The sequence below is a fragment of the Mauremys reevesii genome, linkage group 1 (genome assembly GCF_016161935.1).
Source record: "Mauremys reevesii isolate NIE-2019 linkage group 1, ASM1616193v1, whole genome shotgun sequence".
NCBI lineage: Eukaryota > Metazoa > Chordata > Testudines > Geoemydidae > Mauremys > Mauremys reevesii.
In genome coordinates, this window is record NC_052623.1 from 225,832,028 (window position 1) to 225,859,127 (window position 27,100).

General features: G+C 49.6%; 1 protein-coding gene across 4 annotated transcripts; it reads right to left on the reverse strand.

The window, feature by feature from the left end:
- On the reverse strand, positions 1-26,859 carry LOC120395854 (TRPM8 channel-associated factor 2-like). 4 transcript variants are annotated; one of them, XM_039520607.1, is made up of 8 exons: positions 26,756-26,859; positions 17,253-17,886; positions 13,496-14,487; positions 12,398-12,492; positions 10,973-11,186; positions 9,723-9,962; positions 3,836-4,173; positions 1,787-2,041 (listed from the first exon to the last, which is right to left on the reverse strand). In XM_039520607.1, the coding sequence occupies exons 2-8, from the start codon at positions 17,867-17,869 to the stop codon at positions 1,787-1,789; spliced, it is 2,751 nt and encodes a 916-aa protein (XP_039376541.1). In that variant the 5' UTR covers positions 17,870-17,886; positions 26,756-26,859. The 4 variants fall into 4 exon arrangements, with proteins under 4 accessions (XP_039376542.1, XP_039376541.1, XP_039376543.1 ...); XM_039520608.1 differs by lacking the exon at positions 26,756-26,859 and having other exon boundaries at positions 1-2,041; positions 17,253-17,869; XM_039520609.1 differs by lacking the exon at positions 26,756-26,859 and having other exon boundaries at positions 17,753-17,859.
- Positions 26,860-27,100: the final 241 nt, after the last annotated feature.

Below are 27,100 nucleotides of genomic sequence, written 5' to 3' on the forward strand. Positions count from 1 at the left end.
TCTATATTTAATTTGAACAGCTCACAAGTGAACTCATTGGTTCTCAAAGGTTATTGGAAGAGTCGGGTCTTTAGTCACTGGTTTTATTTAGTCTGAAGTTAATGGAGCCTCCAGCAAAATTTTACTTTGTCCACTTCAATTCCTTAAAGGGCTATTCTCAGCAGCGTCACAAACTTTTTCTGGACAGCGCATTGAATTGTTTTGATCCTGCTCCCTAAACTAGTGTTTCACAATAGCTATAAAATGTTCATTTATTATTTTGAGATCTGTCGTTACACCAACATTTTCTTGTTTTGTTGCTGCAGTCACCGACTGGGCTCCCTGCTTTCACGCCGGAGGCCCAAACCTGCACTCGGAGTGCTTGGCAAAGCATCTTTGAACATCTGGATTCGACTCCTTGCTGTGCCAATAGGACGCTGATTTAGCCCCCATTTCACAGTATAGCATATTTTGGCTAAAGAATGGATCTCTCTCTTTTGGTAAAATGAGAGCGGTTAGTTTACATTTGGATTTCATCAATGTAGGTCTCCAAGCATTTCAGGTCAGACCCTCAGCTGGTGTAATTTGCCATATGTGGCCCTGCTCTTTTTTGGATTTTCAAGTCCATTTTTGGTGAGTAAAAATAAATAATCCCACCTCTTAAGCAACACAGTCCTATAATAAAACTGACAGGATTTTGAGCAACTTTTTTATATCCATTCATATCTTGTCCTCTGCTTATACACTCACCAAGGGGGAAATTCACCCTCTATATAGGGCCAGCACAAAAATCTAAGCACCATGTAAACTGTATTTTGAGCCTTCAAAACAGGGCCAAAGTGGGATTTAAGTGTTGTCCACACCTGTGCTGAACTTCTGCCTGGAAGATGGGGGACAATGGTCTACTGGAAGAACATCTCATATCGATATAGGAGAAAAAGAATGGAACGTATCTTTGGAACATGATGCAGAAGTCTAAGCCAATGCATTTTCACAGATGGTATCCCAGAAAATCAGGAATACATCTGAGACAGAAGAAAAATGAAAATCAGCAATGCACAACTGAAAGAAAGCACCAGTATTTGGGATCTCAGCTAAATGGCAATTGGATAAACGCAGTATGAGGTCACTTGGTTTTAAGGCTGTGGGTGTGGAATCTTATCCAGTATTAGAGAGATTAAATCTTAATAAGAACTAAGACCAATGAAATGTATACTGAAGGTCTAGTGTTACCTACATTAAAACAATAAACTAGAAGAAATCAATATTGTCTTTGCCATTGTTAGCATTAAGGATATGGATCTCTTTTATGTAATCCCTGAGATAACCCAGTGACTAGTCCACCCATTTGCATGGAGAGACAGGTTCAGCAGGAAGTAAGCACAGCAGGGTTGAAATTCCTCCCTAGGCAGGGGGTCATCACCAGGCCTATGCACTGCTTAAGTCCTCAAAACATGGAATTTGAGTGTCACATAGACCTTTGCTGACCCTCTGCATGGGGCGGGTGGGGATTTCACGCAGAGAGAGCAACAAGCTATGGAATTCAGGGCAAAGACAGGGGAACAGTAAGTCCATATCCCACTGTCCAGTGAAGGATAGAGGTTGTGGATATAAAATCGGAATCAGACAGTGTGTTGGCATGATCATAGAAACGTCAGGCTGGAAGGGACCTTGAGAGATCATCTAGACCAGGCCCCTGAGCTGAGGCAGCACCAAGTATACCTGCTAGACCAGTGCAAACTCTGCTACAGCTTGAAGGAAAGGTAAGCAGTTATTGGATTAGTTCTGGAGACAAAGTGCCCAGACTTTATTTCTTCCCAGGTCTGTATAGCTTCATTGGGTTCTCCTCCCAGTTTGGTAGAGTAGCCAGTTCCAAGGAGACGTCTTCCTTGATAGGCCAGCCCCAGGCCAGAAAGAAAGGAGCCAGATTCTTGTTCACCTGCCGAGAGAACTTCTCAGCCCACAGGTTCATCTTGGAGGGGTTGTCCTTGGGGATGTTGGACATTTTCTGGTAGTCAGAGAAGAGGAGGATGAAGGGTTCCCAGCCAAAGCCCTCCTGCAGCTGAGGGGCAAGGAAAAGGAGTGTTAAAAACATGATCTTGGTCCCCGAGTATAACATGAGACACTGTGTTTGATCCCACCTCAGGCAAAGCCTCATGATGGAATAGTAATGACCACCTCATGCATATGGAGATGGAACCCTTCACTGATCTAAATTTAACCTTTGTGCCTCTCACTTCACAGGCATTCATTGTTCCTCAGTGGTAGATAGTCTCATTTTAAAATGTTACCTGAAGATATGTTAGACAGGGGGGAAACCTATGAGGGTAACAAATCCTCATGGTTCAGGGCATAAGACAACATGCCTAAGGACAGGAAGAAACATCTCCCATATGCACACGATTACATAATAGCCCAGAGACGCAAGCTGCATTGCTAGCAGCAGCAACCTGGCTTCATAGCCCCAGGAACCCCCCTGCAGCCCTCTGCTCACAGCTGCTAATATGTGCAGCAGAGGGTGATTTGCACAGAGGGAAGGAGAGGACTGTCTGGAGAGGAAGGTCGTACAAAGGCTGGGGGGGGGGGCGGACGGGAGATTGTAGGTGGGGCATACTTTGGCCTGGAATGGGAATTCAGGGGGTTGTTTTCGAAAATAAAAATAATTGAGGAATTAGTTCAAAGCAAAGTGGGGCTGGGCGTGGGCTGGGGATTAGGGTTAATGAGCAAGGTTAGGTTAAATTAGAGGTGTCAAGTATCAGAGGGGTAGCCGTGTTAGTCTGGTTCTGTAGAAGCAGCAAAGAATCCTGTGGCACCTTATAGACTAACAGATGTTTTGCAGCATGAGCTTTCGTGGGTGAATACCCACTTCTTCGGATGCAAGCAGAGATGAAATTAGAGGTGACACTGGGGATCATACAGAAAGTGTGTCATATCCTCTTCTCTTCGGCCCATGTGGGATCTAGTTAGATTGTAAGACGCGTCTTATCATATATATGTAAGGCAACTCCAAGGCACTATACAAATACTAAATGATGGGGGAGGGGGTTTAGACCATCCTCTGCAGCATCTGGTGAGGCCACTGTCAGAGACAGGACACTCAACTTGTTGGCCCTCAGCTCTGATCAGTAAGGTAATTCCTATGTTTCCGGATGGGGAATACTATGCATAGGCCCTGGCTCCTTCACCTCAGCAGAGAGGCAAGGAGCCCCTCAGGGGCTCCGCTGCCTGATGGCAGGAACAACACTGGCTTGTTTTCACTGCCCAGCTGCAAAGGGCCTGCCAGCACTGCTCCCCCTCAGTCCAACCAATGGCTCCTCAAGGGATGGTGGGGGAGAAGGGGAAAGCAGTTGTACTACAGCTCCCCCACTCTTATCTACAGTACTTACCTGGCCCCCACTACCCTAGTAACTGAGCACCTCAGTTGTTATGTCTGTATTCTCCTCACTGCACCCCTGTGAGGGAGGGCAGAGTTGTTATCCCTGTTTCACGGATGGCACAAAGAAACTAGGACCCAGATCCTCAAAGGTATTTAGGTGGTAACTGCCTATTGAGTTTAACGTACAAAGAACCAGAGCAACAACTCCTGTTTTCCTACCCAGGAGGGAGATGGGCTTTGCCACCAAGGCAAAGGAGCCGATGCTGTCTGCCAAAGTCCTGCAGCAGAGAGAGGGCCTGGCAGACACTATAGCAGACTGAGCCATCCATGTGCCTTCTTTATAGACCTAGGACAAGTCCAGCTCCTGAGCAGATGTTTGTGTGGGTTGCAGACTCCAGCCTGAGGATGTTTATCTGCCAAAGAGATCACTGAGCACAATGAAAACACTCCAATCTCCAACCCCGCCTCTCCCATAGTTACCTGCAAGTACGTTTCCAGCGCAGTCCACATGCTCCAGTCCTTCAGCTGAGCCCCTTTCTCCAGATAACCGGTGACCCTCTGCTTCCGACACTGTGGCTGGAGAGCCTGGTGGGCCCTGTCCCTGGGGATCCCCAGCACCTTCTCATGCACATAGACAGACCACAGGTTGCAGGTGGCCTCAGTAGTGTGAGGGGGGAATTCCCAGCCTGCCCGCTGCTGGTTGTGTCCCAGCTCATGGATGGGGCCCCACAGGCCAGTGGCTCGCATGTGTTCCACATTCACCATCTCCTTCACCGAATCCAGGTGGCCCATGATGGGGTAGCCAGCGTGCATCCAGCCTGGAGGGAAGACATGGGGAGTGCTCACCCCAACACCAAACTCTCAGACATGCTTATGGCACATTTGATCACTATGGATGCTGTTTTATTAAAATATGACTAAGCAAGTCCCGCCCATTTCCATGGGGCCTTTCATCTAGCTGAGGAATAAGGCCCACAGTACCATAGTTACCTGAGCACCTCACCGTCGCTAATGTGTTTATCCATACCACTCCCTTGTGAGGCAGGGCTGGGCTGTTATACCCATTGTACAGATGGGAACCAAGGCACAGAGGGGCTGAGGGTATGTCTGCACTGCAATCACGGCATGACGCTGCAGCTCGTGTAAGTGCTCCCGAGATAGCTGTGATCTACCTAGCACATGTACTGGCGCTGTGGGGCTGCACCACCCTGGGCTTCAGTGCGGGCTGCACAAGCCAGCCCTTGGGCCTGGATTATTACTCACACAGGTAACCCATGCTAATGTCTGTGCTGCTGCAGCTACACTGCTCCAGTACCTGAGCTAGGTAGATGAACGATAGCTCGGGTATGTCTGCATGAGCTGCAATCACACCCTGTGGATGCAGTCTCAGTGACTTGCCTAAAGTCACACAGGAAGGCTGTGGAAGAGCAGGGAGACCCAGGTTCAGCTCCCGAGTGCCCTGGAAAATGCATCTTCCTGAAGGGTCCCGAAGCACTTCACAAACCACATACACTATCTATGTCTGCATTTCAGGAATCACTTCGCCTTTCACGCGGTGTCACCTCCTGGGACGAGCACAGGAGCTGTTCAACAGCCCCCAGCAACATTTTGCAAGAGCTCAAGCCCAGAAAAAGAGACAAAACATTAGTCCATTAGAAACACCTGAGGAATTTTAAGTCCACAGAATGTGATCACTGTAACTGGCAGCTGCCCAAGGTAACACAAGTTAAAACTAAGGTTTGCAACAAAATATTTCCATGTGACTTAACCAGGGGTCAGGAGTTCAGCGTTTGAGCACAAACCTTGTGCAGATTCTCTGCACAGTGAGGAATTTCACCCAAAGTGCTGCTCTGAAAATTGACACAGTAAAAACAGCCTCCTGAGGCTCCATATTTCATATCTAAGTGACTCTAGATCAGATGTGCTCTGTTTACAAGTAAAAACGTGCTCTGTTTTTTTCCCCAGATGCCAATATTGCAACTCATCCTGGACTCAGAGTCAAGCTGGGTTTCTTCCGTCTTTTCCATCATCGCCAGCAATAAAGGTTCTACAGTTTAAATTCTTCCCTCAGTGACACCGCTGGACCTTATTTTCAGTAGGTTTGCACAAGTGTAACCACAAGGCCCTATCACTGAAATTTAAGCAACAATTCTGTTGCTGAGACAGATGGAGGAACAGAATCCAGATTGCTCTCTCCAAGCTGTGCTGTAATAAAAGCTATGTAGTTGAGCATTCATGTCAGCGGCTCTGAGTCAGGCCAGGCCCAGGGAGCAGAACTGCCAAGTAAGAAGGGTTCGTTTTTACACAGTCACTTGTCAGAGTAGAGCTCCACTTTCATGCATCTGTGTAGTTTACAGAACTCTGCCTCAGCAGATCCAGGTTAAAGGCCTACAGACCCAAGTATCAGCCCTGCGTTGCATCAGAGAAAATGAAGACTTTCTGGATAGGAGTCAGCATTTGGTATTACAGGCACAGCATGCTGAAGAATCAGAGAGGGCAGTGCAGAACGGGGAAGAAAATTAGCAGCATGTGACCTCCAGAAGAAGAGAGGGGAACTCATGTACCCCCAATGCAGATATAGGTAAGAAACCGTTTCCAGGCTCTCTGCACAGGTACTGTTACGGAGAATGGTTTGGAAGAGTTGTCTGAGGGAAGAGATCAGAAGGAGACCCCATTGACTGGAAGGCATGGGATGCATTGTCCTAGGGATGGAGGTTCCATGACCACCGCTCCCAAGAGGAGGAGACGGGGGTGGTAGTTGGGGACTCCCTCCTAATGGGGACAGAGTCATCCATCTGCTCTCCACACCGGGTAACTCGAGAAGAGTGCTGCTTGCATGGAGCTAGAATTCAGGTTGTGACGGAGTGTCTGCCGAGACTGATGCAGCCCTCAGACTGCAACCCCTTCCTACTTCTCCACATAGGCACCAATGATACTGCCAAGAATGACCTTGAGCGGGTCACTGGAGACTATGTGGCTCTGGGAAGAAGGATAAAGGAGTTGGAGGCGCAAGTTGTGTTCTCGTCCATCCTCCCTGTTGAAGGAAAAGGCCCAGGTAGGGACCATCGAATTGTGGAAATGAATGTGTGGCTGTGCAGGTAGTGTCGGAGAGGGGGCTTTGAATTCATCAACCATGGGATGTTGTTCCAGGAAGAAGGATTGCTAGGAAGAGATGGGATCCACCTAATGAAGAGAGGGAAGAGCATTTTTGCAGGCAGGCTTGCTAACCTAGTGAGGAGGGCTTTAAACTAGGTTCGCTGGGGATGGAGACCTAAGCCCTGAAGTAAGTGGGGAAATGGGATACCAGGAGGAAACACAAGGAGAATGCAACAGGGGAGGCCTCCTGATTCATACTGAGAAAGTAGGACAATTGGCTAGTTATCTTAGGTGCCTGTACACGAATGCAAGAAGCCTGGGAAACAAACAGAAAGAATTGGAAGTCCTGGCACAGTCAAGGAACTATGATGTGATTTGGAATAACAGAGACTTGGTGGGGTAACTCACATGACTGGAGCACTGTCATGGATGGGTATAAACAGTTCAGGAAGTTCAGGCTGGGGAGAAAAGATGGAGGAGTTGCACTGTATGTAAGGGAGTAGTACGATTGCTCAGAGCTCCAGTATGAAACTGGAGAAAAGCCTTTTGAAAGTCTTTGGGTTAAGTTTAGAGGCAAGATCAACAAGGATGATGTTGTGGTGGGAGTCTGCTATAGACCACTAGACCAGGAGGATGAGGTAGACGATTCTTTCTATGCACAACTAACAGAAGTTTCCAGTTCCCAGGCTCTGGTTTTCATGTGGGACTTCAATCACCCTGACATCTGCTAGGAGAGCAATACAGCAGTGCACAGACAATCCAGGAAGTTTTTGGAGAGTGTTGGGGACAACTTCCTGGTGCAAGTGCTGGAGGAACCAACTGGGGGCCGTGCTCCACTTGACCTGCTGCTCACGAACGGGAAAGAATTGGTTGGGGAAACAGAAGCAGATGGCAACTTTGGCAGCAGTGACCACGAGATGGCCGAGTTCAGGATCCTGACAAAATGAAGAATGGAAAGCAGCAGAATACGGACCCTGGACTTCAGAAAAGCAGACTTTGACTCCCTCAGGGAACCGATGGGCAGGATCCCCTGGGAGGCTAATATGAGGGGGAAAGGAGTCCAGGAGGGCTGGTTGTATTTTAAAGAAGCCTTATTGAGGTCGCAGGAACAAACCATCCCGAAGTGCAGAAATAATAGCAAATATGGCAGGCGACCACCTTGGTTTAACAGCGATATCTTCGGTGAGCTTAAACTCAAAACGGAAGCTTACAAGAAGTGGAAACTTGTACAGATGACTTGGGAGAGGTATAAAAATATTGCTCGAGCATGCAGGGGTGTAATCAGGAAGGCCAAAACACAACTGGAGTTGCAGATAGCAAGGAATGTGAAGGGTAACAAGAAGGGTTTTTACAGGTATGTTAGCAACAAGAAGATGGTCAGGGAAAGTGTGGGGCCCTTACTGAAAGGGGGAGGCAACCTAGTGACAGATGATGTGGAAAAAGCTGAAGTACTCAATGCTTTTTTGGCCTTGGTCTTCACAGACAAGGTCAGCTCCCAGACTGCTGCACTGGGCAGCACAATATTGGGAGGAGGTGAGCAGCCCACAGTGGTGAAAGAACAGGTTAAGAACTATTCAGAAAAGCTGGACATACACAAGTCCATGGGTCCGGATCTAATGCATCCGAGGGCGCTAAGGGAGTTGGCTGATGTGATTGCAGAGCCATTGGCCATTATCTATGAAAACTCGTGGCAATTGGGGGAGATCCCAGATGACTGGAAAAAGGAAATATAGAGCCCATCTTTAAAAAAGGGAAGAAGGAGAACCTGGGGAACTACAGACCAATCAGCCTCACCTCAGTCCCTGGAAAAATATGGAGCAGGGCCTCAAGGAAGCCATTTTGAAGCACTTGGAGGAGAAGAAGGTGATCAGGAACAGTCAACATGGATTCAACAAGGGCAAGTCATGCCTGACCAACCTAATTGCCTTCCATAATGAGATAACTGGCTCTGTGGATATGGGAAAAGCAGTGGACGTGTTATTCCTTGACTTTAGCAAAGCTTTTGATACGGTCTCCCACAGTATTCTTGCCTGCATGTTAAAGAAGTATGGATTCAATGAATGGACTATAAGAAGGATAGAAAGTTGGCTCAACAGATAGTGATCAGTGGCTCGATGTCTAGTTGGCAGCCAGTATCAAGCAGAGTATCCCAGAGGTCGGTCCTGGGGCCAGTTTTGTTCAACATCTTAATTAATTATCTGTATGATGGGATGGATTGCACCCTCAGCAAGTTCGCAGATGCCACCAAACAGGGGGGAAAGGTAGATATGCTGGAGGGTAGGGATAGGGTCCAGAGTGACCTAAATAAATTGGAGGATTGGGCTAAAAGAAATCTGATGAGGTTCAACAAGGACAAGTGCAGAGTCCTTCACTTAGGACAGAAGAATTCCATGCACGGCTACAGGCTGGGGACCAACTGGCTAAGTGGCAGTTCTGCAGAAAAGGACCTGGGGATTATAGTGGATGAGAAGCTGGATAGGAGTCAGTGGGCCCTTGTTGCCAAGAAGACTAATGGCATATTGGGCTGCATTAGTAGGAGCACTGCCAGCAGATTGAGGCACTGGTGAGGCCACATCTGGAGTACTGTGTCCAGTTTTGGACCCCCCACTACAGAAAGGATGTGGACAAATTGGAGAGAGTCCAGCGGAGGGCAATGAAAATGACTAGGGGGCTGGGACACATGACTTACAAGGAGAGGCTGGGGGAACTGGGCTTATTTAGTCTGAAGAAGAAAAGAGTGAGGAGGGGATTTGAGAGCAGCCTTCAACTACCTGAAGGGAGGTTCCAAAGAGAATGGAGCTCGGCTGTTCTCAGTGGTGGCAGATGAGAGAACAATAAGCAATGGTCTCAAGTTGCAGTGGGAGAGTTCAAGGTTGGATATTTCAGTAGGAGGGTGGTGAAGCATTGGAATGGGTTACCTAGGGAGGTGGTGGAATTTCCTTCCTTAGAGGTTTAAGGCCCGGCTTGACAAAGCCCTGGCTGGGATGATTTAGCTGGGGTTGGTCCTGCTTTGAGCAGGGGGTTGGACTAGATGACCTCCTGAGTTCCCTTCCAAACCTGAGATTCTATGATTCTATGGACACCCTTAAGGATACAAAGAAGCACCATGAAGGACTAGAAACATTCAGCTCTATGTGGGTCACATGTTTATTTGACTCATTGCATTTGTCTGGAGTTTCAGTTTAACAAAAAAGCCTTGAATGAATTAAAGTTTCTGCCTAAAGCCACTTCTTTAGGAAACCCTGCTAGAACCATGCAGCCATATACCCACCAGCTGAGATCTGGACGTCTGTTACAATCCTCTCTGGCCTTGGGAACTTCGCTGGTGCTGCTGCCAACTCAGCTATAGCCATCATGATCTGGTCCCAGAGGGTCAGAAGAGGCTCTGGGTTCTCTATATGGCGGATGCTGTCAGCAGGCACAGTCAGGATAATGTTCTCAGTAGCTAGTTCGGCCCAGGGTGCAGGGTAGTGCCGGATGCTGGCCTGCCACTGGCATTTACAGGTCTCTCCTGTAGGGACATGGAAAACACATTAAATGTACCCCAGCCTCTCAGTTACACTCTCTGAGTGTTGGCTGCAAATATGTGACCTCATCATGGATTCCTCTCAGGAATAATCGTATTTGGCATTTATAGAGCACTTCACATTTTTTAAATGCTGGATGGGCATTAATAAGTTAATCCTCACAGCATTCCTAGGAACTATCACTGTCCCCCCAGTAGTGTCCACCTGGGGAACTGAGATTAAGTGACTTGCCCATGGCCCACAGTAAGGCTGTGGCAGAGCCAAGGACAGTACTCAAATCTCCAACTTCTCAGCTCATTGCCTTAAGCACTAGATCCTTCCTCATTTCACTGCTGAGCCTCCTGTCTAGTAATTATCTCCTATCTTTACATGAGTCCCCGCTCTATACATCCACTTTTCACAAGCTGTGGTCTTGATTTCCCATAACAGCTTGTGAAAAGTGGGTCCCAAATCCACGTCATTCCTCTCCCCCCCGCAAAAAAAGTAAAACCAAATCAATATAGGGTGATTCACAGGGGACACCTGAGTCGCTGTCCACATTTCTCTAAGTGACTTCTCTTCCAGTGAGTGAGATCAGCAGGCGTCAAATAGCAACACGCTGGTTTTGTTTGGAATGATGGAGGAAAAAAAAATTTCATAAACCAATAAAGAGAAGACTGATGGGAAATGCAGCAAACACATCAAAGGGGCGGTTGTGGATTTCTGCTGTAGTGACAGGAAATGGCCAGACAGGGGCAGGAGAGGAAAAGGGGGAGGAATGAGGAAAGGGCTGGTGGAAATCTTTCAAAAGGTCAGTAAAAAGTTGACAGTTTTCCGCAAAAAGATGGTTTAAAAAAAAGACAGAAAACAGTCCCAGTTTGTCATTTTTCTGCCAATTCTGATTTTAACCATTTGGACTCTGGTTATATTTAATGCTGCACATTTTGGCTTGGGTGCCCCCGCGCGGCACATTGAAACGGGCTCAGGGGAAAGGCCCCAAGGGATGAACACCTACCCAGTCTGAAGTAGGGAACCTGGACTGCCCCTTCCACAGTGATGGGCACTTTGCCCAGCTGGCTTCCCCCTGGCACGACGATGTAAATGAGGCCGCCCCAGAGGCAGGAGACTGACTGCTTCTGGCAGCTGACCTGGCACTTGCGTATCACCATGGGGGCCCGTTTCAACTCCTTCGCAGCAGTGAGGTCATCAGAGTGACACCCGATCTGCACCTGGGGAACAGAAGGGCAGGAAGAGCAGGGTTAGGCCCTCCAGGCTCCAGATTGCAGCCCCACCCCCTCTGCCTTAGGGCCTATCTTGTAGGTAGAGCCCACATAGCTGCAGGGCACTGATTGCCATCCAGCCCTGCGGTGACCAAATGCAATTGCTGTCTCACTGCTGCATGTGAAGCAAGAGTTCATGAAGCTCATTGCAGCTCGTAAGAGGGAAGCTGTGCCCCTCACAAAGCCATCAACAGCCCTAGCACTAAGGCTCAGGTCCTCAAAGGTATTTAGGTGGCTTGACTGATTTCACTGGGAGTTTGGCACCTTTGAGGACCTGGGCTGGAATGCCTCCCTCATGAGAAGTCTCAGCATCGGGACCATGGATTGACAGGCAGGGGTGGCTCTATGTTTTTTGCCGCCCCAAGCATGGCAGTCAGGCGGCTTTCGGCAGCACACCTGCAGGCGATCCACTGGTCCTGCAGATTCGGCGGCATGCCTGCGGGAGGTCCGCCGGTGCTGCGCCATCAGCATCCCCGCCGAAGCCACAGAACCGGCGGACCTCCCACAGGCGCGCCGCCGAAAGCTGCCTGCCTGCTGCCCTCACAGCGACCAGCAGGCCTCCCCCCGCAGCTTGCCACCCCAGGCATGCACTTGATGCGCTGGTGCCTGGAGCCGCCCCTGTTGACGGGGCCACAGTGACTGAACTCCCCGGTACCTTTAGAGGTGTCCCTTGAGAGCAAAGAGGAAGCAAACTGGAGAAAGTACAATGTGTGGGTGAGATGCTGACTTGGCATCCCTGGTTAGGGAGAAATTCAGTCTCCAGGGCTCATTGCACCAGCATCAGCGTCCTGTAAGGTAACACACGGATGTCTGCAGTTTACTGTGGCAGGACCTTTTTCAGTAATGTCAGCAGCTGCCTGGTCCCCTTCCCACCTTTTCTTGCTTCCCTGCACAGCTACAATGAAGCAGAGATAGCGTGGAGAGCATCAACAAAGCAAAATGGGGAGGCATGTAACAGTCAAAAGAGCGTAGAGGAAATTGTGAAGAATTTTTAAAAATTTAATGGCATGAAACAGCCACAAGGTGGCAGAAGAGCATAAGGAATGAGAAAGGAGCAGGCCTAGCCATAATACGACTAATTCTTGAGAACCTTTGCAACTCATCTTGCTGATATGGGTACCTCACAAATGTATCAGTGTATAAAGGCCAGCAGAAATCACCTGCAGACCAGCACTGGTCGCCATGCAAGGAAACATTATCACTGCCGTGTTCCCATCAGGTAGGTAAAGTCCTGTACTCATCCATGCTGTCCCACCTGCAGGGAATCACAGAAAAGTGGTCTGAATTCAGAGCCCTTAGGCGCAGGTCTTCAAAGGTATGCAACTCTCAGTGAAAATAATGGGAGTTAGGCACCTAAATACATGGAGGACTAGGCCTTACTCAGCACTCCTAGACCCTGCCCATTTCCATGTTTAAAGAAATGCAGTTTTGAGTTGCCAGAGTAAGAAGAAAGAATCTGATTTTTTTCTTGCTCAGAACTCTCAGAATTGGCCTGTGTGTTACCAGACCTGTTGACAACATGCTGCTTGGTTGAAAGCATGAGAAATTTTGGCATAAGGGGCTTTTTTCCCCTAGCCCTAACTAACGCATGGGTACCGTGACTTTCACTATAGTGGGACTTGTTTCTAGACGGCCACCCTAGGGAGCTGCAAACATTAGCTGCCCAGCAGAGCCTGTAAAGCTGTGATAAACAGCTGAGTTCAGAGCTCTTTATACTGCCCAAGCAGAAACCCTCCCTTAACTTGGAGTTAAGGTTAATCAAGTGTATTTCAGCACAATTACTAAGGGCCAGATTGCCTCCTCCATTGAAGGTCATTGGACTACTTGTGCGAGTAAGTACGCAACAGTGTGAATAAAGATTCCACATCCAGCCTGAAAGAAAAGTCTATGCAATCACCAACTAAAAGCCACCATTCACACCCACAGCAAGCACAACACACACCCCTTACATCATACACTCACAGACTGCAACTCCACAACACTGTCACTTCTAACATGGAACCACTCCCAGCGCACACATGCAGTGCCCCACAATCACACACAAATGTACAAGCTTGACACCAACCTGTATCTTTGGTGGAAATAGCCAGTGTGTTAGAGGCACATGGGGAAGTATGAGTTTTGGTATTAAGGTGAAATCTCAGCAGAGGGGTGTGTGTGTGTGTGTGTGAGAGAGAGAGAGAGAGACACACACACACACACACACACGTTTTCCATGTGATTCTACATGGGGAAGATGGAAAGACTGCTCCTCTCACCTGTATTTGTGCCATCAATTTCCAGGGTGACAGGAGAGCTGGATGGGAGCTTGCAGACCCCATCGGTGGGTTTCTGCACCAGGACAGCACAGTCTGTCATGGTCTGGGACAGCTGTGTTGCCAGGCACAGCAGGGTTGCCTCCTTGGAGTTGCTCTTGATTGGGTTCTTCTTGCTGACCTGCGGGATCCCACCTCTGCGCAGCACTTTGAGCAGGATGCGGTGGAGTGAGGAGTACGCGGGGCAGTCTTCAGCTGGGATCCTCAGGAAGGCAGAACAGTCCTGCCCTAGCCTATGCAGCCAGTCTGCCAGGGGGGCTCTGAGTGCCTCCTCCTTGTCCACCTGCCTCTGGAAGAGGGAGAGTGCCTGACGGAAGTGGTAGTGACGGGGAAGCTCCTCCGGTAGCAGTGCTGGGTATTTATCAGCCTTGAGGTTCATGCCCAGGATGCTGATCCCAAAGCGGTTGAGGATTTTGTTGCCAGGGTATCTGGCAACGGCAGCTTGGCCTTGATTTTGGGAGGCCCAGTACCAGGCCTGCCCCCCAATCAGCAACCCTCCTCCCTCCGCCACAAAGGCCTGGATCTGCTCTGCCTCTTGGTCGCTGTGAGAAGGGCAGCAGTAGACACTCATGTCGCTCGTCAGCGCTGATACCCGGTACTTCTGGCCCTCCTGGGACAGCAGGGAACACAGCCCCTTGAGGTGGGCAGCAACCCCAACCAGCCCCTGCCTCCCAGCATCCAACCAGTGTACAGCATTGAGCAGGAACCCTGCCAGCTTTGGGGCACACAGCTGGCCCTCATGAGACGCCACCACGACCCGGCCCCGGCCATAGCGCGCTGCAGCAAGGAAGCAGCGGTGGGAGCTGTCCAGGCCGAGGGGGAAGGCCAGCACCCCATGCACCAGCAGTGGGGATGGCACCCCGCCGGTCACTATATCCAGTTCCGACAGACCCTTGAGGAGAAGCTCTGCATCCTGGCTGAGATTAGCCCCGTGCCTGCAAAATCAAGAGGCATTCCTGTTTAGGCCCAATCCCAACACCCTTTATACAATCACAGAATCGTGAGGGATGCTAGGGGCACACACAGGCCATCCCTAGCCCATCTCCTCCCCTGCCCACACTCTTTGGTGCTGCCCCTCACAATTTTATAGTGAGTCTGGTGCCAGGTGGAGTTTTTCTGAACTGCAGTCTCAGCCTTCGTTTTTAAAGAGTCCGTTTGTAGCCTCAAAGTTGAGCTTGAAAACGTGTCCCAGGTGAGATCTAGAGGCACCGAACCCAGGAGACCAAAGAAAAAGAACCCAACCTTTACTGTGTGTTTTGGGTTGTTTTAGCTCTCCTGATTTCTAAGCCAATCTCCACTGGCCTGACTCATGATTTCTAAACCCCTGGGGTTGGCAAAACTATGAGGCCTAGCATGCCTAAGCCACCTCAGAAATGCATCCTCTAGTCAAGCCTGAAAGATTTGCCAGTGCCTTTTCCTTAACTATCCCACAGCTACTGCTCAGAAGAGAGGACTGCCTCTGTCCACACATACACATCAGCGACTCAGCTGAAACAAGTCTCTGATCTCTGTAAAGCGAAGCCACCCTTTTCCTAGCCATTAACCTCTGCTTCCCAGTGCTCCTATTTCGCTTCACTCATACTGATCATTTTACCCTCTGCTGCCCCTGCATGGCTCTTGCAGTTAAAGCCGTGTCGAGTGCTGTAGTTGTATTTCCCCTTGTCTTTGCTATATAATTTTACCAAACTTAATTTTCCCTTTGTCACTTGTGATGAATCTGCTGCTATTTGGAACCTCTGAATTTTTCACCCAAACAAAAAAACCAATGGCTTGATAGAGTGTGAGAATAAATAACACTCGTGTGTCCATAGGGCAGGAATTAAAAACTCTGACCTCCTCATCTGATTTCTTCTCTCAGCTTCTTTGCCACACATGACACCAATCCCTTAAAGCTCAGTTTTATTTGCTATGGGTGAAATTTACAACTATGCTGGGGGTCAGAATACAGTGAATGCACCATTTAAGCCCCACTTAAACTCTCAAAATAGGGTAAAAGCAGCAAAGAGTCCTGTGGCACCTTATAGACTAACAGACGTTTTGGAGCATGAGCTTTCGTGGGTGAAGACCCACTTCGTCGGATGCAAGTAGTGGAAATTTCCAGGGGCAGGTTTATATATGCAAGCAAGAAGCAGGCTAGAGATAACGAGGTTAGTTCAATCAGGGAGGATGAGGCCCTCTTCTAGCAGCTGAGGTGTGAAAACCAGGGGAGGAGAAACTGGTTTTGTAGTTGCCAAGCCATTCACAGTCTTTGTTTAATCTCAGGATTAAACTACAACTACAAAACCAGTTTCTCCTCCCTTGGTTTTCACACCTCAGCTGCTAGAACTAACCTCCTTATCTCTAGCCTGCTTCTTGCTTGCATATATATATATAAATATTATTTTCACAGCGAAGAAGTTAACTTCATGCAAGTTTATAACTTAATTGGTTAATAACATCGTAAAAGCATCCTGATTGGTTAATAACTTAGACTAGTTAATAATTAAATCACAGTGTTGTAATATCATGTGCTGCAAAGAACCTCAGGAGACACATTAAAGAGCCACTTGCGGCTTGCCCGCCGCAGTCTGAGTATCACCGACTAGACCATCCCTGACAGGTGTTTGTCCAACCTGTTTTTAAAAACCTCCAGTGATGGGGATTCCACAATCTCCCTTGGAAGCCTATTCCAGAGCTTAACTATCCTTAGAATTGGAAAGTTTTTTCCTAACATCTACCTGAAATCCCCTTGCTGCAGATTAAATCCATTAATTCTTGCAACTACATTTTAAATAGTACAGTATTTCAATGAACCTGCTGACTTGGTACTCAGTAGGTTCCCCTCACCGTGGCTGAGCAGCAGGGAAAGAGGCTAACCAGTGAAGGATGCTGGGTTACTCAGTTCAGTACTCAGCCAGTAGAGAGCTCCATAATCCCTACGGGACTGAAGAAAGGAAAAAATGTCCTCAGGGCTGAGAGGGCCTGGCTCAGGTGGGATCCAGGGGGACAATCTGGCCCTGAGAGCTGGGCAGAGAAACAACTTGTTGCCTGTTGTTGGCAAGGGAGCTGCTGCAGCAGCAGGGGCATCCCGAAGCTGAGGGATGCATTGTGTTCCTCCTCAAACAGCTTAGGGCATGATGAATGCCTCAGGCATGTCCCTATTTTATAGGGACAATCTGGATATTTGGGCCTTTGTCTTATATAGGCACCTATTACCCCCACCCCACGTCCCATTTTTCATATTTGCTATCTGGACAACCTACGGGCCACACTCCCTGTTCTGTCTGAGGTGCCTGCAATGTCACACAACCCTGGAGTACACAGCCGAGAAAAGAGCAAGGTCCAAGAATGGCTATTACTGCTCTCCTCATCCTGTGTGCAATAGGCTCCCTGGAGCCTACCAGACAGTCAGTGCTCAGTGCCCACAGACATGGCCCCCTCCCCGTCACGGCCCTGCCAATATTCTCTCTTGGGTGGGAAGCAGATTCCATAGCTTAACCCAGTGCCAAATGACTAGCCAGGACACCTTGCTCTTTTTCATTTAGGGTTTGATTAACTAAAGGATCCCCCGCCCTTCCCTGCTTGGATAATGATCTGCACCACCACCACCACCCCAGATATCTGAAAATTGGGTGTTTCCCCCTTTTCTCGGGCATTTATGTAAAACTCTCACTTTATTGGGGCAAAGCCAATAATGGGAAAGGTGGTAAGTGCTACTCACGGGACGATCAAGGGGATCTTTGGGATCTTTCCCGAGACTTTGAAGATCCCTGGCCTCACTGTATTGCCGGTGAAGTACACGCCGGCCACGCTGGTCACTCGGTTCCCAGGGAATTCAAACAGCACCTTCTCCGCACCGTGTTGACTAGCCCAGTACCAGGCCTGACCACCAATGAGCAGGCCCCCACCTCCCTTTACAAAGTGGACCAGCTCCTCTGCCTGAGCGTCATCATAGGCATCTGTACAGTACACCCCTAGAGAGGCACTGAGCCCCACGCCAGGTTGCACTTTAGTGCTGGACCTTAGGAGCAGCTGAGAGAGGGGATCCAGGCTCCTATGGACTCCGACCTGTGCCTCTGGGGAGGGTCTGAGCCAGTCCACAGCATTCCTAAGGAACTGGGAAAAGTTGGGATTCTTCAGAATTTCCTCGTGAGAAACGACTACCATCCGGCCTTTCCCATAGTGAGAAACAGCGATCAGTACCTGCTTCTCAGGGCTTACCAACACCGGGAATGCAGCGTCTCCTGTGAGCAACAGCTCACAAGGAACAAAATTTCCAGTAAAATCCCACTGCCCAACTCCATCCACCAGCAGCTCATAGGTGGCAGCGGGCTTCATCTTCAGTTTCCTTTTATCTGACAGGAAGGAAAAAGATTATTAGGGTGTGGCTCCAGGGCCGCCCAGAGGATTCCGGGGGCCCGGGGTCTTCGGCGGCGGGGGGCCCCTTCCGTTCCGGGACCTGCCGCCGAAGTGGCCCAAGACCGGCGGAGCCCCGCCGCCAATTACCGCCGGGACCCGCCAAGCGCAGCCCGGTCTCGGCGGTAATTCGTGGCGGGGGTCCCCGCCGCGACCTTCGGGCACTTCGGCGGCGGGTCCCGAACAGAAGGGGCCCCGCCACCAAGACCGGGCTGCGCCGCGGCGGGTCCCGCTTCCGCCCCACCCTTACCCGAGCGCCCGCGGGGCCTGAGCTCGCCCCGCTCAGAGCCGCGTGGTGAGGGGCGGGGCTGGGAACTCAGCCCGGAGCTCGCAGCCCCGCCCCCTCCCTACGCCGCTCTGAGCGGGGCGGGGCTCAGGCCCCGGCCCCGTTGGAGCTCCCAGCCCCGCCCCCTCATCACGCGGCTCGGAGCGGGGCAGGGCTCAGGGGCTCGGCCGGAGACTCGGCGCTTGATGCGCTGAGGCTCCAGGAGAGGGGCGGAGGCGGGAGCTTCCGCTCTTCTCTTGGGGGCCCCTGCGGAGCCTGGGGCCCGTGGCAAATTGCCCCCTTTGTCCCCCCCTCTGGGCAGCCCTGTGTGGCTCGACTCTGAAAAGTGACTGTCAATGATCATGTTAATTGTCCCAGGAGTAGCTCCCAGCAAATGGGCTTTGTTTACAAAAGAGGGTGCCAGCCCTGCACACGCTGGGGGCTGGCTTACAGCAGAAAATTAGATCAGCCCTGCTACGTTGCTCAGGGGTATGAAAAATCCACATCCCTGTCTGGCATAGTGAAGCCGACCTAAGGCCCCGTGTAGACAGCACTAGGTTGGGAAGAATTCTGTGAACCTAGCTACTGCCTGTGAGGGAGGTGGATTAGCTACAGCGACAGGAGAACCCCTCCCATCGGCATAGGTGACATCTATGCTGAAGTGCTACAGCAGAGCAGCTGTGCCGCTGTAGTGTTTCAAGTGTAGACAAGCCCAGGGTATGTGTACACAGCATTTTGGAGCCCACAGCAGCATGGCTCCCAGCCCAGGTTGACAGACGTGGGCTGTGGGGGCTCACATTAGTGCTCTAATAATAGTTGTGTAGACAGTGCTTTGAAGTTGCGACTCAGGCTCTGAAGCCTAGGGATGGGGGTGGACTTCAGTGCCTAAGAGCTTGTCTACACTTGCAAGTTGTGTCACCAAAAACTGGCTTTTGGCAACAAAACAGCGAGAGCGTACACACTGCAGGGTCACTTTTTTTGGGGGGGAAAAACCGCCTAGTTTTGGCAACAAAAAACTTCCACCCCTGCAAGTGACTTTTGTCTTTTCCCGTCCCTTTATTGTCGACAAACAGCCAGTGTAGACACCACAGGGTCTTTTTCCATTTTTTATTGACGTTCAGAAAGTATCCCACAATTCCCCTGCTGCCGCTCTGGTCAGTGGTTTGAACTCCGCTGCCCTGCGGCCAACCCGCCACTCCCTCTTGCAAGCCCCTTGACTTTTAAATCTCATTTCCTGTTTGCTGGCTTCCCACAGGAGTTTTCCAGGTGGCTCCCCAGGTGAGAATGGCTGGCTATTGCATCAAACAGGCTCCCGCTTGGACCACTGCTAAGCTGTTGGATCTGATCAGTATATGGGGAGAGGCAGGGCCGATGCAAGGATATTTTGCATCCTAGGCAAAACTTCCACCTTGCACACACACCCCCCCCCGCACTCCCCCCAGAACATCGCTTATAATAAACTTTCAAAAATGAATACTGCATAATGTGGCATTGTTCATTAGAATTAATACAAGGGGAGATGATCACAACGGTCCCTTCTGGCCCGGGGGAACCTATGAGCAAGGAGGAGGCTGAGAATGCCCCCAGCTCGCAGGGTCTCTAAACGTTCCCAGGCTCTGAGTACTTCGCCCTCCGGGGGGGACCCAGGGGCAAGGAGGGCAGAGCCGGGCTCTCCCAGGGAGCAGGTGAGGATCTCCCTGTGGATCAGGGCCGACTCTCCGCATTGGCACAGTGCCACTGGGGGGGTCGGTGTTTGGAAGTGGCACCTGCGCCAGCCCTCTCCCCTCCGTCACGCTGCGGGGTTTAATTTCACTTTCCCTCGCCCCAGGAGGCAGCTGGGCCAGGCCCCAGGCGCGGCGCATTGGAGGGCGAAGCTCACCTGAGCTCAGGACCGCGTCCTGCATTCCCCAACGGTTCCACATTCCCCTCAGCTGCACTGGTCGCTGCACCTGGCCACCTGTCTCCTCCTTGCTCCGCTGCAGGCTCCCACTGACCGTCCTGTGCGGTGCCCCTCGCTGCGGGGGCGTGTTATGGAGGCCTCGCTCCCTGCCCTGCCCCACTTAGCTGACTCCTGTGACACCGGACACTGCTTTTTGGTGCCCCCAAATCTTGGCACCCTAGGCAGCCACCTAGTTCGTCTAGTGGTTAGACTGGCCCTGGGAAAAGGAGTCTGTTCAGTTGCAGCTGCAAGTGAGCCGTAAGAATTGGGACACATATGAGCAAATTTCTCAAGGCTTGTGGGAAAAGGTCTATGATCGGGACACGCAGCAGTGCAGAGCGAAGATAAAGGAGCTGAGGCAGGCGTACCATAAGGCGTGGGAGGTGAACCATCGCTCTGGTGGTGCACCAAAGACCTGCCACTTCTATAAGGAGCTGAAAGCTATCCTTGGTGGTAACCCCACCTCCATCACCCGATAGCACTGTGGATACTTCGCATGCAGCTGAAAGAGGGGGTAACCCAGAGGCTGAAATGGTCGATGAAGAAGTCGAGCTAGAAGAGGATGCGGAGTTCCCAGCGGGGTCGCCCGGTGGGGCAGGCAGCCAGGAACTTTTCTCCACTCCAGAAGTGCTCAACGGGGAGCAGGAAGCAGATGAGAGTCTGGGTACGTTACTGTGGCTTGTGTAGGGAATCAAAAAGTGGGAGGCAGGTAGTGTTTTCCGTGAGCTGGACATCGCCCTGTGTAGCTAATCTGCATGGACAAGCAGGGTGTCGATGGTTTCCAAGAGGTACTTGTTAATCCTCTGCTGCAGATTCCAAGGGATTGCAGCCTTGTTAGTTCCCACACTGTAGGAAACTGTACCATGCCATTTAGCAATCACTGGAGCTGGGACCAAAGCAGCAAATAGACCGGGGTGAAAGTCGCAAGCATTCAGCAGCTGAGCCATGGTTTCCCTGGTCACCCTCAGAAGCAAGATGGCAGCCAGCAGGTTGGCTGTCTGTGAAAAAGTGTGGGATAATTTTAGAATGAGTTTCCTGCAAAGCTGCCCTGCAAGCTGAGACCTTTTTATCCGTAGGCACAACCGCCTTCCCCCCACTCCTGAAACTCACTATGACTGGGGTGCTCACAGAGCTGTGTGCCTGCCTAGAGTCTCAGAGAGAAAGTGATTTCTTCTAGAAAAATACCCTTTTTACTAAAATGTTTCAATCGTTTGCTGGAATGTAACAATCCCTCTTCTGTTCAGCACAGACCTTAAAGAACACATCACACACTCCCGTGGACTGACTGCGGCAGATAAGAAAAAAACCCTGGGCACAGTAAAGAAGACATGTTCCACGAGGTTCTACAGCGTGATGAGAGACAGACCAGGGAACAGAAAGAGTGCTGGGAACCCGAAAGGCAGGACAGAAAAGAGAATGCTGCTTTTGCTAAGCAAGTGACAGAGCAGATGATAAAAGTTATGGCGGATCAGATAGAAATGCTCAAGTCCTTGATACAGCTGCAGACTGAGCAGATCCGAGTTCAAGCACCACTGCAGCAGATGCACAATTCTTTGCCAACCCTCCCCCCCATGCCCACACATTCCTTTTCACTCCACAGCACTCCTGAGTTTCCCCATCACCCCACCCTCCCTCACAGTTTGCACAGTGATAGCTGGAGCTACACACAGTTGTGAGGTTTTACCCTTTTTAACAATAAATAAAGGCTAAGATATTTAATGGTAACGCGTTTTTATTCTGTGTTCTACAAAAGCGTATAGCAATCAATTCACTCTCGAGAACAGGCTTCTAAAGCATTGTGTTGCATGGATCTTGGGCCCCAAAATTGTACATGGATGCAACAGGGAAGCAACTCCAAAGCAGACGTGTTACTGCCCCTCATTGTCAAAGTGGTTCCTCAAAGCCTCTCTGATGTTAATAGCAGCCCTCTGGGCTCCTCTGACAGCCTTAGCATCTGGCTGTTCAAACTGTGCAGTCAAGCGCTCAGTGCTCCACACCTGAGTAAACATTTCACCCTTAGATTCACATAGATTATGCAAAGTGCAGCACGCGGCTATGACCACGGGAATATTATCCTCAGTGAGGACTAGTCTGCCATTGAGACACCTCCAGTGACCTTTCAAACGGCCAAAGGCACATTCGACTACCATGCGGCACCTGTTCAGCCTGTTGTTAAAAGACTCCTTGCTGCTGTCCAGGTGCCCTGTGTAAGGTTTCATGAGCCAGGGCTGGAAGGGGTAAGTCGTGTTTCCCAGGATTGCTATGGGCATTTCCACATCCCCCACTATGATCTTGTGGTCTGAAAAGAAAGTACCCGCCTGCAGCTTTCTGTATAGGCCACTGTTCCTGAAGATCCGTGCGTCATGCACCTTTCCAGACCAGCCTGCACTGATGTCCGTGAAACGCCCCCAGTGATCCACAAGAGCCTACAACACCATGGAGAAGTATCCCTTCCTATTGATCTATTCAGAGGCAACGTGGTCTGGCACTAAAATTGGAATGTGTGTGCCATCAATCGCTGTGCCACAGTTAGGGAAACCCATCTCTGCAAAGCCATCCACTATTTCATGCACATTTCCCAGAGTCACAGTCCTACGCAGCAGGATGCGATTTATTGCCCTGCACATTTGGAGTAATACAGCCCCAGCAGTGGACTTTCCTACTCCAAACTGATTTGCAACTGACCGGTAGCAGCCTGGATTCGCCAGCTTCCACACAGCAACTGCAACATGCTTCTCTACCGGAAGTGCAGCTCTCAATCTGTTGTCCTTGAGCTGCAGGTCGGGGAACAGCTCAGCACATAGCTCCATGAAAGTTGCTTTACGCATCCTAAAGTTCTGTACCCACTGGTTGTCATCCCACACCCGCATGACAATGCGATCCCACCAATCAGTGCTTGTTTCCCTAGCCCCAAAACGACGGTCTAACATATGCAGCTGCTCTGTGAATGCACAAAGCACTGATAAGTTGCTATTGTCCATATCACACTCAGGTGCCTGCGATTCATCCTCAGCTAACTTTGCGAGTAACTCTGCGAGTAACTGTGCTGCCATGCGCGGTGTCCTCACGAGAGAAGTGTGGGATCCATCCTCTCTCACTGCAGATGCTGGCACACACTACAAAAGAATGACAGTTGGAAAAACGGCGCGAAGAAGCCAGAGACCTTTGGACGGGTGGGACACAAAGCGGTGCATGACAGTACATTTTGCACATCCCAGGATGTGCCACACTCCATTTCTGCATTCCCACAACACCTAGCAACGGATGGTGTCACCAGGGACTGTGGGATACATACCCACAGTCCATTGCTCTCCTGTCAAAAAGGTGCCCTGAATGTGGACACGATCTATCGATAGAGGGAGCAAATGTAGATACACTTTGGCGACTGCTTTTGTCAATTTTTACTTGGCGACATAGTTTCACTGAAAAATCTTGCCAGTGTAGACAAGCCCTGAGTCACAATTTCAAAGCACTGTCTACACAGCTAATTCTAGAGCACTTGCATGAGCCCTGCTAGCCTGAATCTCTCAGTCCAGGCTGGGACATTTGCTCATGCAGGCTCCAAAATGCTGTGTAGACAGACATATCCTCAGGCTCTCCATCATCTTTGCCTTCTGCCTTTCTGCTTCTCCAGCACTTGGAAGACATATCACCTTTCTCAGTGGATGGGTGAGGGGATTTTGTCTGTTTGGGTTTTTTTTAAGCATTGTGTGTCATTAAACACAAAGATATGACAAGAATAGAATCAATTCTCACCAGAGCAAAATATTTAGACATGGAAAAAAATACTGACACAACTAATGTCATTACACAGCATGAAAGAGGAAAAGCAAAAAATGATAAACCCAACCAGCAATAAAAATTTCCCATTCAGACTTTCATTGTGGCGTGGAGATGTGCCAGAGACTGCACTAGATACTGCTATTGCTCTTGGTTTTACAAGAAAGATGCTGAGATACTACAGTGCCAGGTGGCAGCATAAACTCTGAAGATAGATAAAGAAATAGAGAGAGAAAGATAGCTCCATCTGCAGTTAAAGAATTAATCCCCGGGAGACATACTATGTATTACCTACATGCAATTTAACAAATTCTTCTCCTTTATCAGGCAGTAGAGAATTCAGGTAAAATGTTCAAACACAAGGGTCCAAAGTTAGGCACTTAAATAAAACCACCACAGGAACCTTGGGAAATCATCTAGTCCAACCCTCTGCTCAAAGCAGGACAAATCCCCAGAGAGGTTTTTTTTGTTAATACACCCCAGTTCCCTAAATGGCCCCCTCAAGGATTGACCTCACAACCCTGGGTTTAGCAGGCCAATGCTCAAACCACTGAGCTATCCCAGCCCCCAGTAGGAGGCGTGTCTGTGGTCTACACCACTGCAAATCCGGACCCTTATTTAAGTGCCTATATTTAGGCACCCAGCTTTGAAAAGATTGGCCAAAATCTTAATTGAAACAACCTCCATCGCTAAGCTTACCAGACTGTCCAAACAAGAACGCTTAGGGGGTGGGGTGTTTGAGTCGGTGCCAATCAGCTTCTGCCACTCAGGAGCCCCCAGTGCTGACTCAGTGCAAGGCAAAGGAATGCCTGTGAGAGGAAGAAACCAGCAGGCTTTGGGGCAGGGCTGCCCTCCCCACCCTGTGCTGTCCCAAGCAAACACTGAAGCCGCACCTAGCTGACTTTCACAATCAGCCACTAAACGGTCATGTAATATTTGGCTGCCCTGAAAGCGAGTCGCTCAGCTTTGGGTGGAGGAACAGGATCTTCCATCCGGATTCATTTTTTTTACTTGCTCCCAGGGGCTCAGAAATCGTGTCCCACCCAACAGTCATGGAACTATTAACCCATTGCTTGTCCTTGGACGTGCAAGGAACGCCCTCCATCTTGCCCAAACGTGCCGGAGATTTTGTTGCTGTTCAAAACTTTTCAAAGTGATTTTAGTAATTGTGAGCAGTACTGATTAACCCTAGGGAAACCATGCCCAATCCAGAGAGTTTAACCCTGCATGCTGGTTTCATTCTGAGCTCCACCCTTGCCACTCTGGGCTTCAGTGGGCCCAAAACAGAAAGGTAAACTCCAGAGTTTAAAAACCACACAATATGAGAAAAGTTTGACACAAACTGTGAACTGAAACCAGTAAGTTTTGCACAACTCTAGTTAAGTGATTTGCCCAAGGTCACACAATGAGCCAGTGTCAGAGCTAGGGACTGGAAGGCAACTAAGTAGTCGTTATTCTCTGGACCTGATTCTCTACTCCATCACACCAGTTTTACACTGGTGTAACTTCACAGACAGATTTACACTGGGGTAAGTGAGAGGAGAATCAGGCTCCTGTCATTTACTCTAAAGACTAAATGGTCAGATTATGTATCCTTATTCAAACTGAGAAGTACCCTATGTGACTACTCATGGAGTAAGGTATTCCTCATCTTGGGGTAAGAGTACCAAAATCTGCCCTACATCCATAGCGTGTACTTCCTCTTATTTTAAGGTATACAAACTGACATGAAGCCCCTGCTCCTGCCAAGGGATCTCCATACCCAGACACTTATCCAAAACACCGCATGTCAGTGCAGTGTGAACAAGCTGGGAACTGTTTGAATAGCTCCATTATCCCACCAATCATAACTTAGATTTCTTGACTTTCATTATATGTAAAAATACAATTTTAATATCGCATTTGCCTTCCCCCCACCCCTTCATTTAAAATCTCCACGGGCTCTCAATTGATCTGGCACCTTTTTACCAGCAGTATTACAATTATTACTTATTGTATAGCTCCCAAAGGTGTGCTGAGTGTCTCGCAGAAGACAAAGAAATGCTCTGTCCCGACCCCAAAGAGCTTCCAGGTTACAGCTGAGGTCTGTACAGCACCTAGCACAAAGGGGCTGTGGTCCTTGACTACAGCTCCTAGGTGCTCCGGTAATAGAAATAATAATTAATAATCATGTGACAGGAGTTGGGGAGTGCATGGAGTAAGGAAGGGCCAGGGTGACAGCAGTATTATCACCCTCCTGGGGCAACCATCATTAAGAATGGGGGGAAGGGATAGCTCAGTGGTTTAAGCATTAGCCTCCTAAACTCAGGCTTGTGAGTTTAATCCTTAAGGGGGCTGTTTAGGGATTTGGGGCAAAAATCTGTGTGGGGATTGGCCCTGCTTTGAGCAGGGGGCTGGACTAGATGACCTGCTGAGGTCCCTGATATTCTATGATTAGATTAAACTAAGAATAGGGGATTTTTTTTAATGACACACAAACTCATCCACGTCAGTTCTGCTCTTGGGTAAGAAGAAAGTCCCTGATAGGTGAAAAACATTTGTCTGTCAGCCTGACAATAGGAGTCACCCCAGGGACTGAGAAAACCACAATCACAGCAATGTGAAAGATCTGGTTCACTATTAAATCACACCAAGTGCATCCCATTTTACCCCTCTCAGCCAGCGTAGGATTGTATCCTAGAGTATTATCCAGTGCTTTGTGCAGGCCAGTTTTAACACAACTTCTCCCCTTTAGGAGACTAATCCACTAATACATCTTTCCACAGCCCTTTTCTCCCCTGGCCCTTCACATGTATGTAGAAAAACAATCTCAGTTCCTTCTCACCTACTCGGGTCCCAGCAGGGGGAATCACTCACTCACATACAGAAGTCTCTGCTTCCTGCAATCCAATAGTCAGATTAATGTTTTGGGCTTCAGATCCGTCACAATCAGAGTCCTCTTTTAGAGGAAATGAGGAGAACGGAAGAGGAGACAGTGATGGAGCCAGAGGGGAGGAGTCCGGGGAGGGAAATCCCACCCCACAAGCATGTCACTTAAAACAGAGGAGGTTTTTCTCAGACTGTTTTGCTTATTTCTCACTCCTCTAGTAAGACACTGCTACTTCAGATCTTGTCTCTCTATTCACTGTGCTGGTTCAGGCTTGCTAATGTCTCCTGATGCAGTCAGGGT

Excerpts from the sequence above, each read along its gene's own strand:
- LOC120395854 (XM_039520608.1), bottom strand. The coding sequence starts at position 17,869 with ATGAAGCCCGCTGCCACCTATGAGCTGCTGGTGGATGGAGTTGGGCAG. Across the intron at positions 9,963-10,972 it reads GGTTCCCTACTTCAGACTGG|GAGAGACCTGTAAATGCCAG; the intron begins GTAGGTGTTCAT and ends ATGTCCCTACAG. Across the intron at positions 2,042-3,835 it reads CGCTGGAAACGTACTTGCAG|CTGCAGGAGGGCTTTGGCTG; the intron begins GTAACTATGGGA and ends CTTGCCCCTCAG.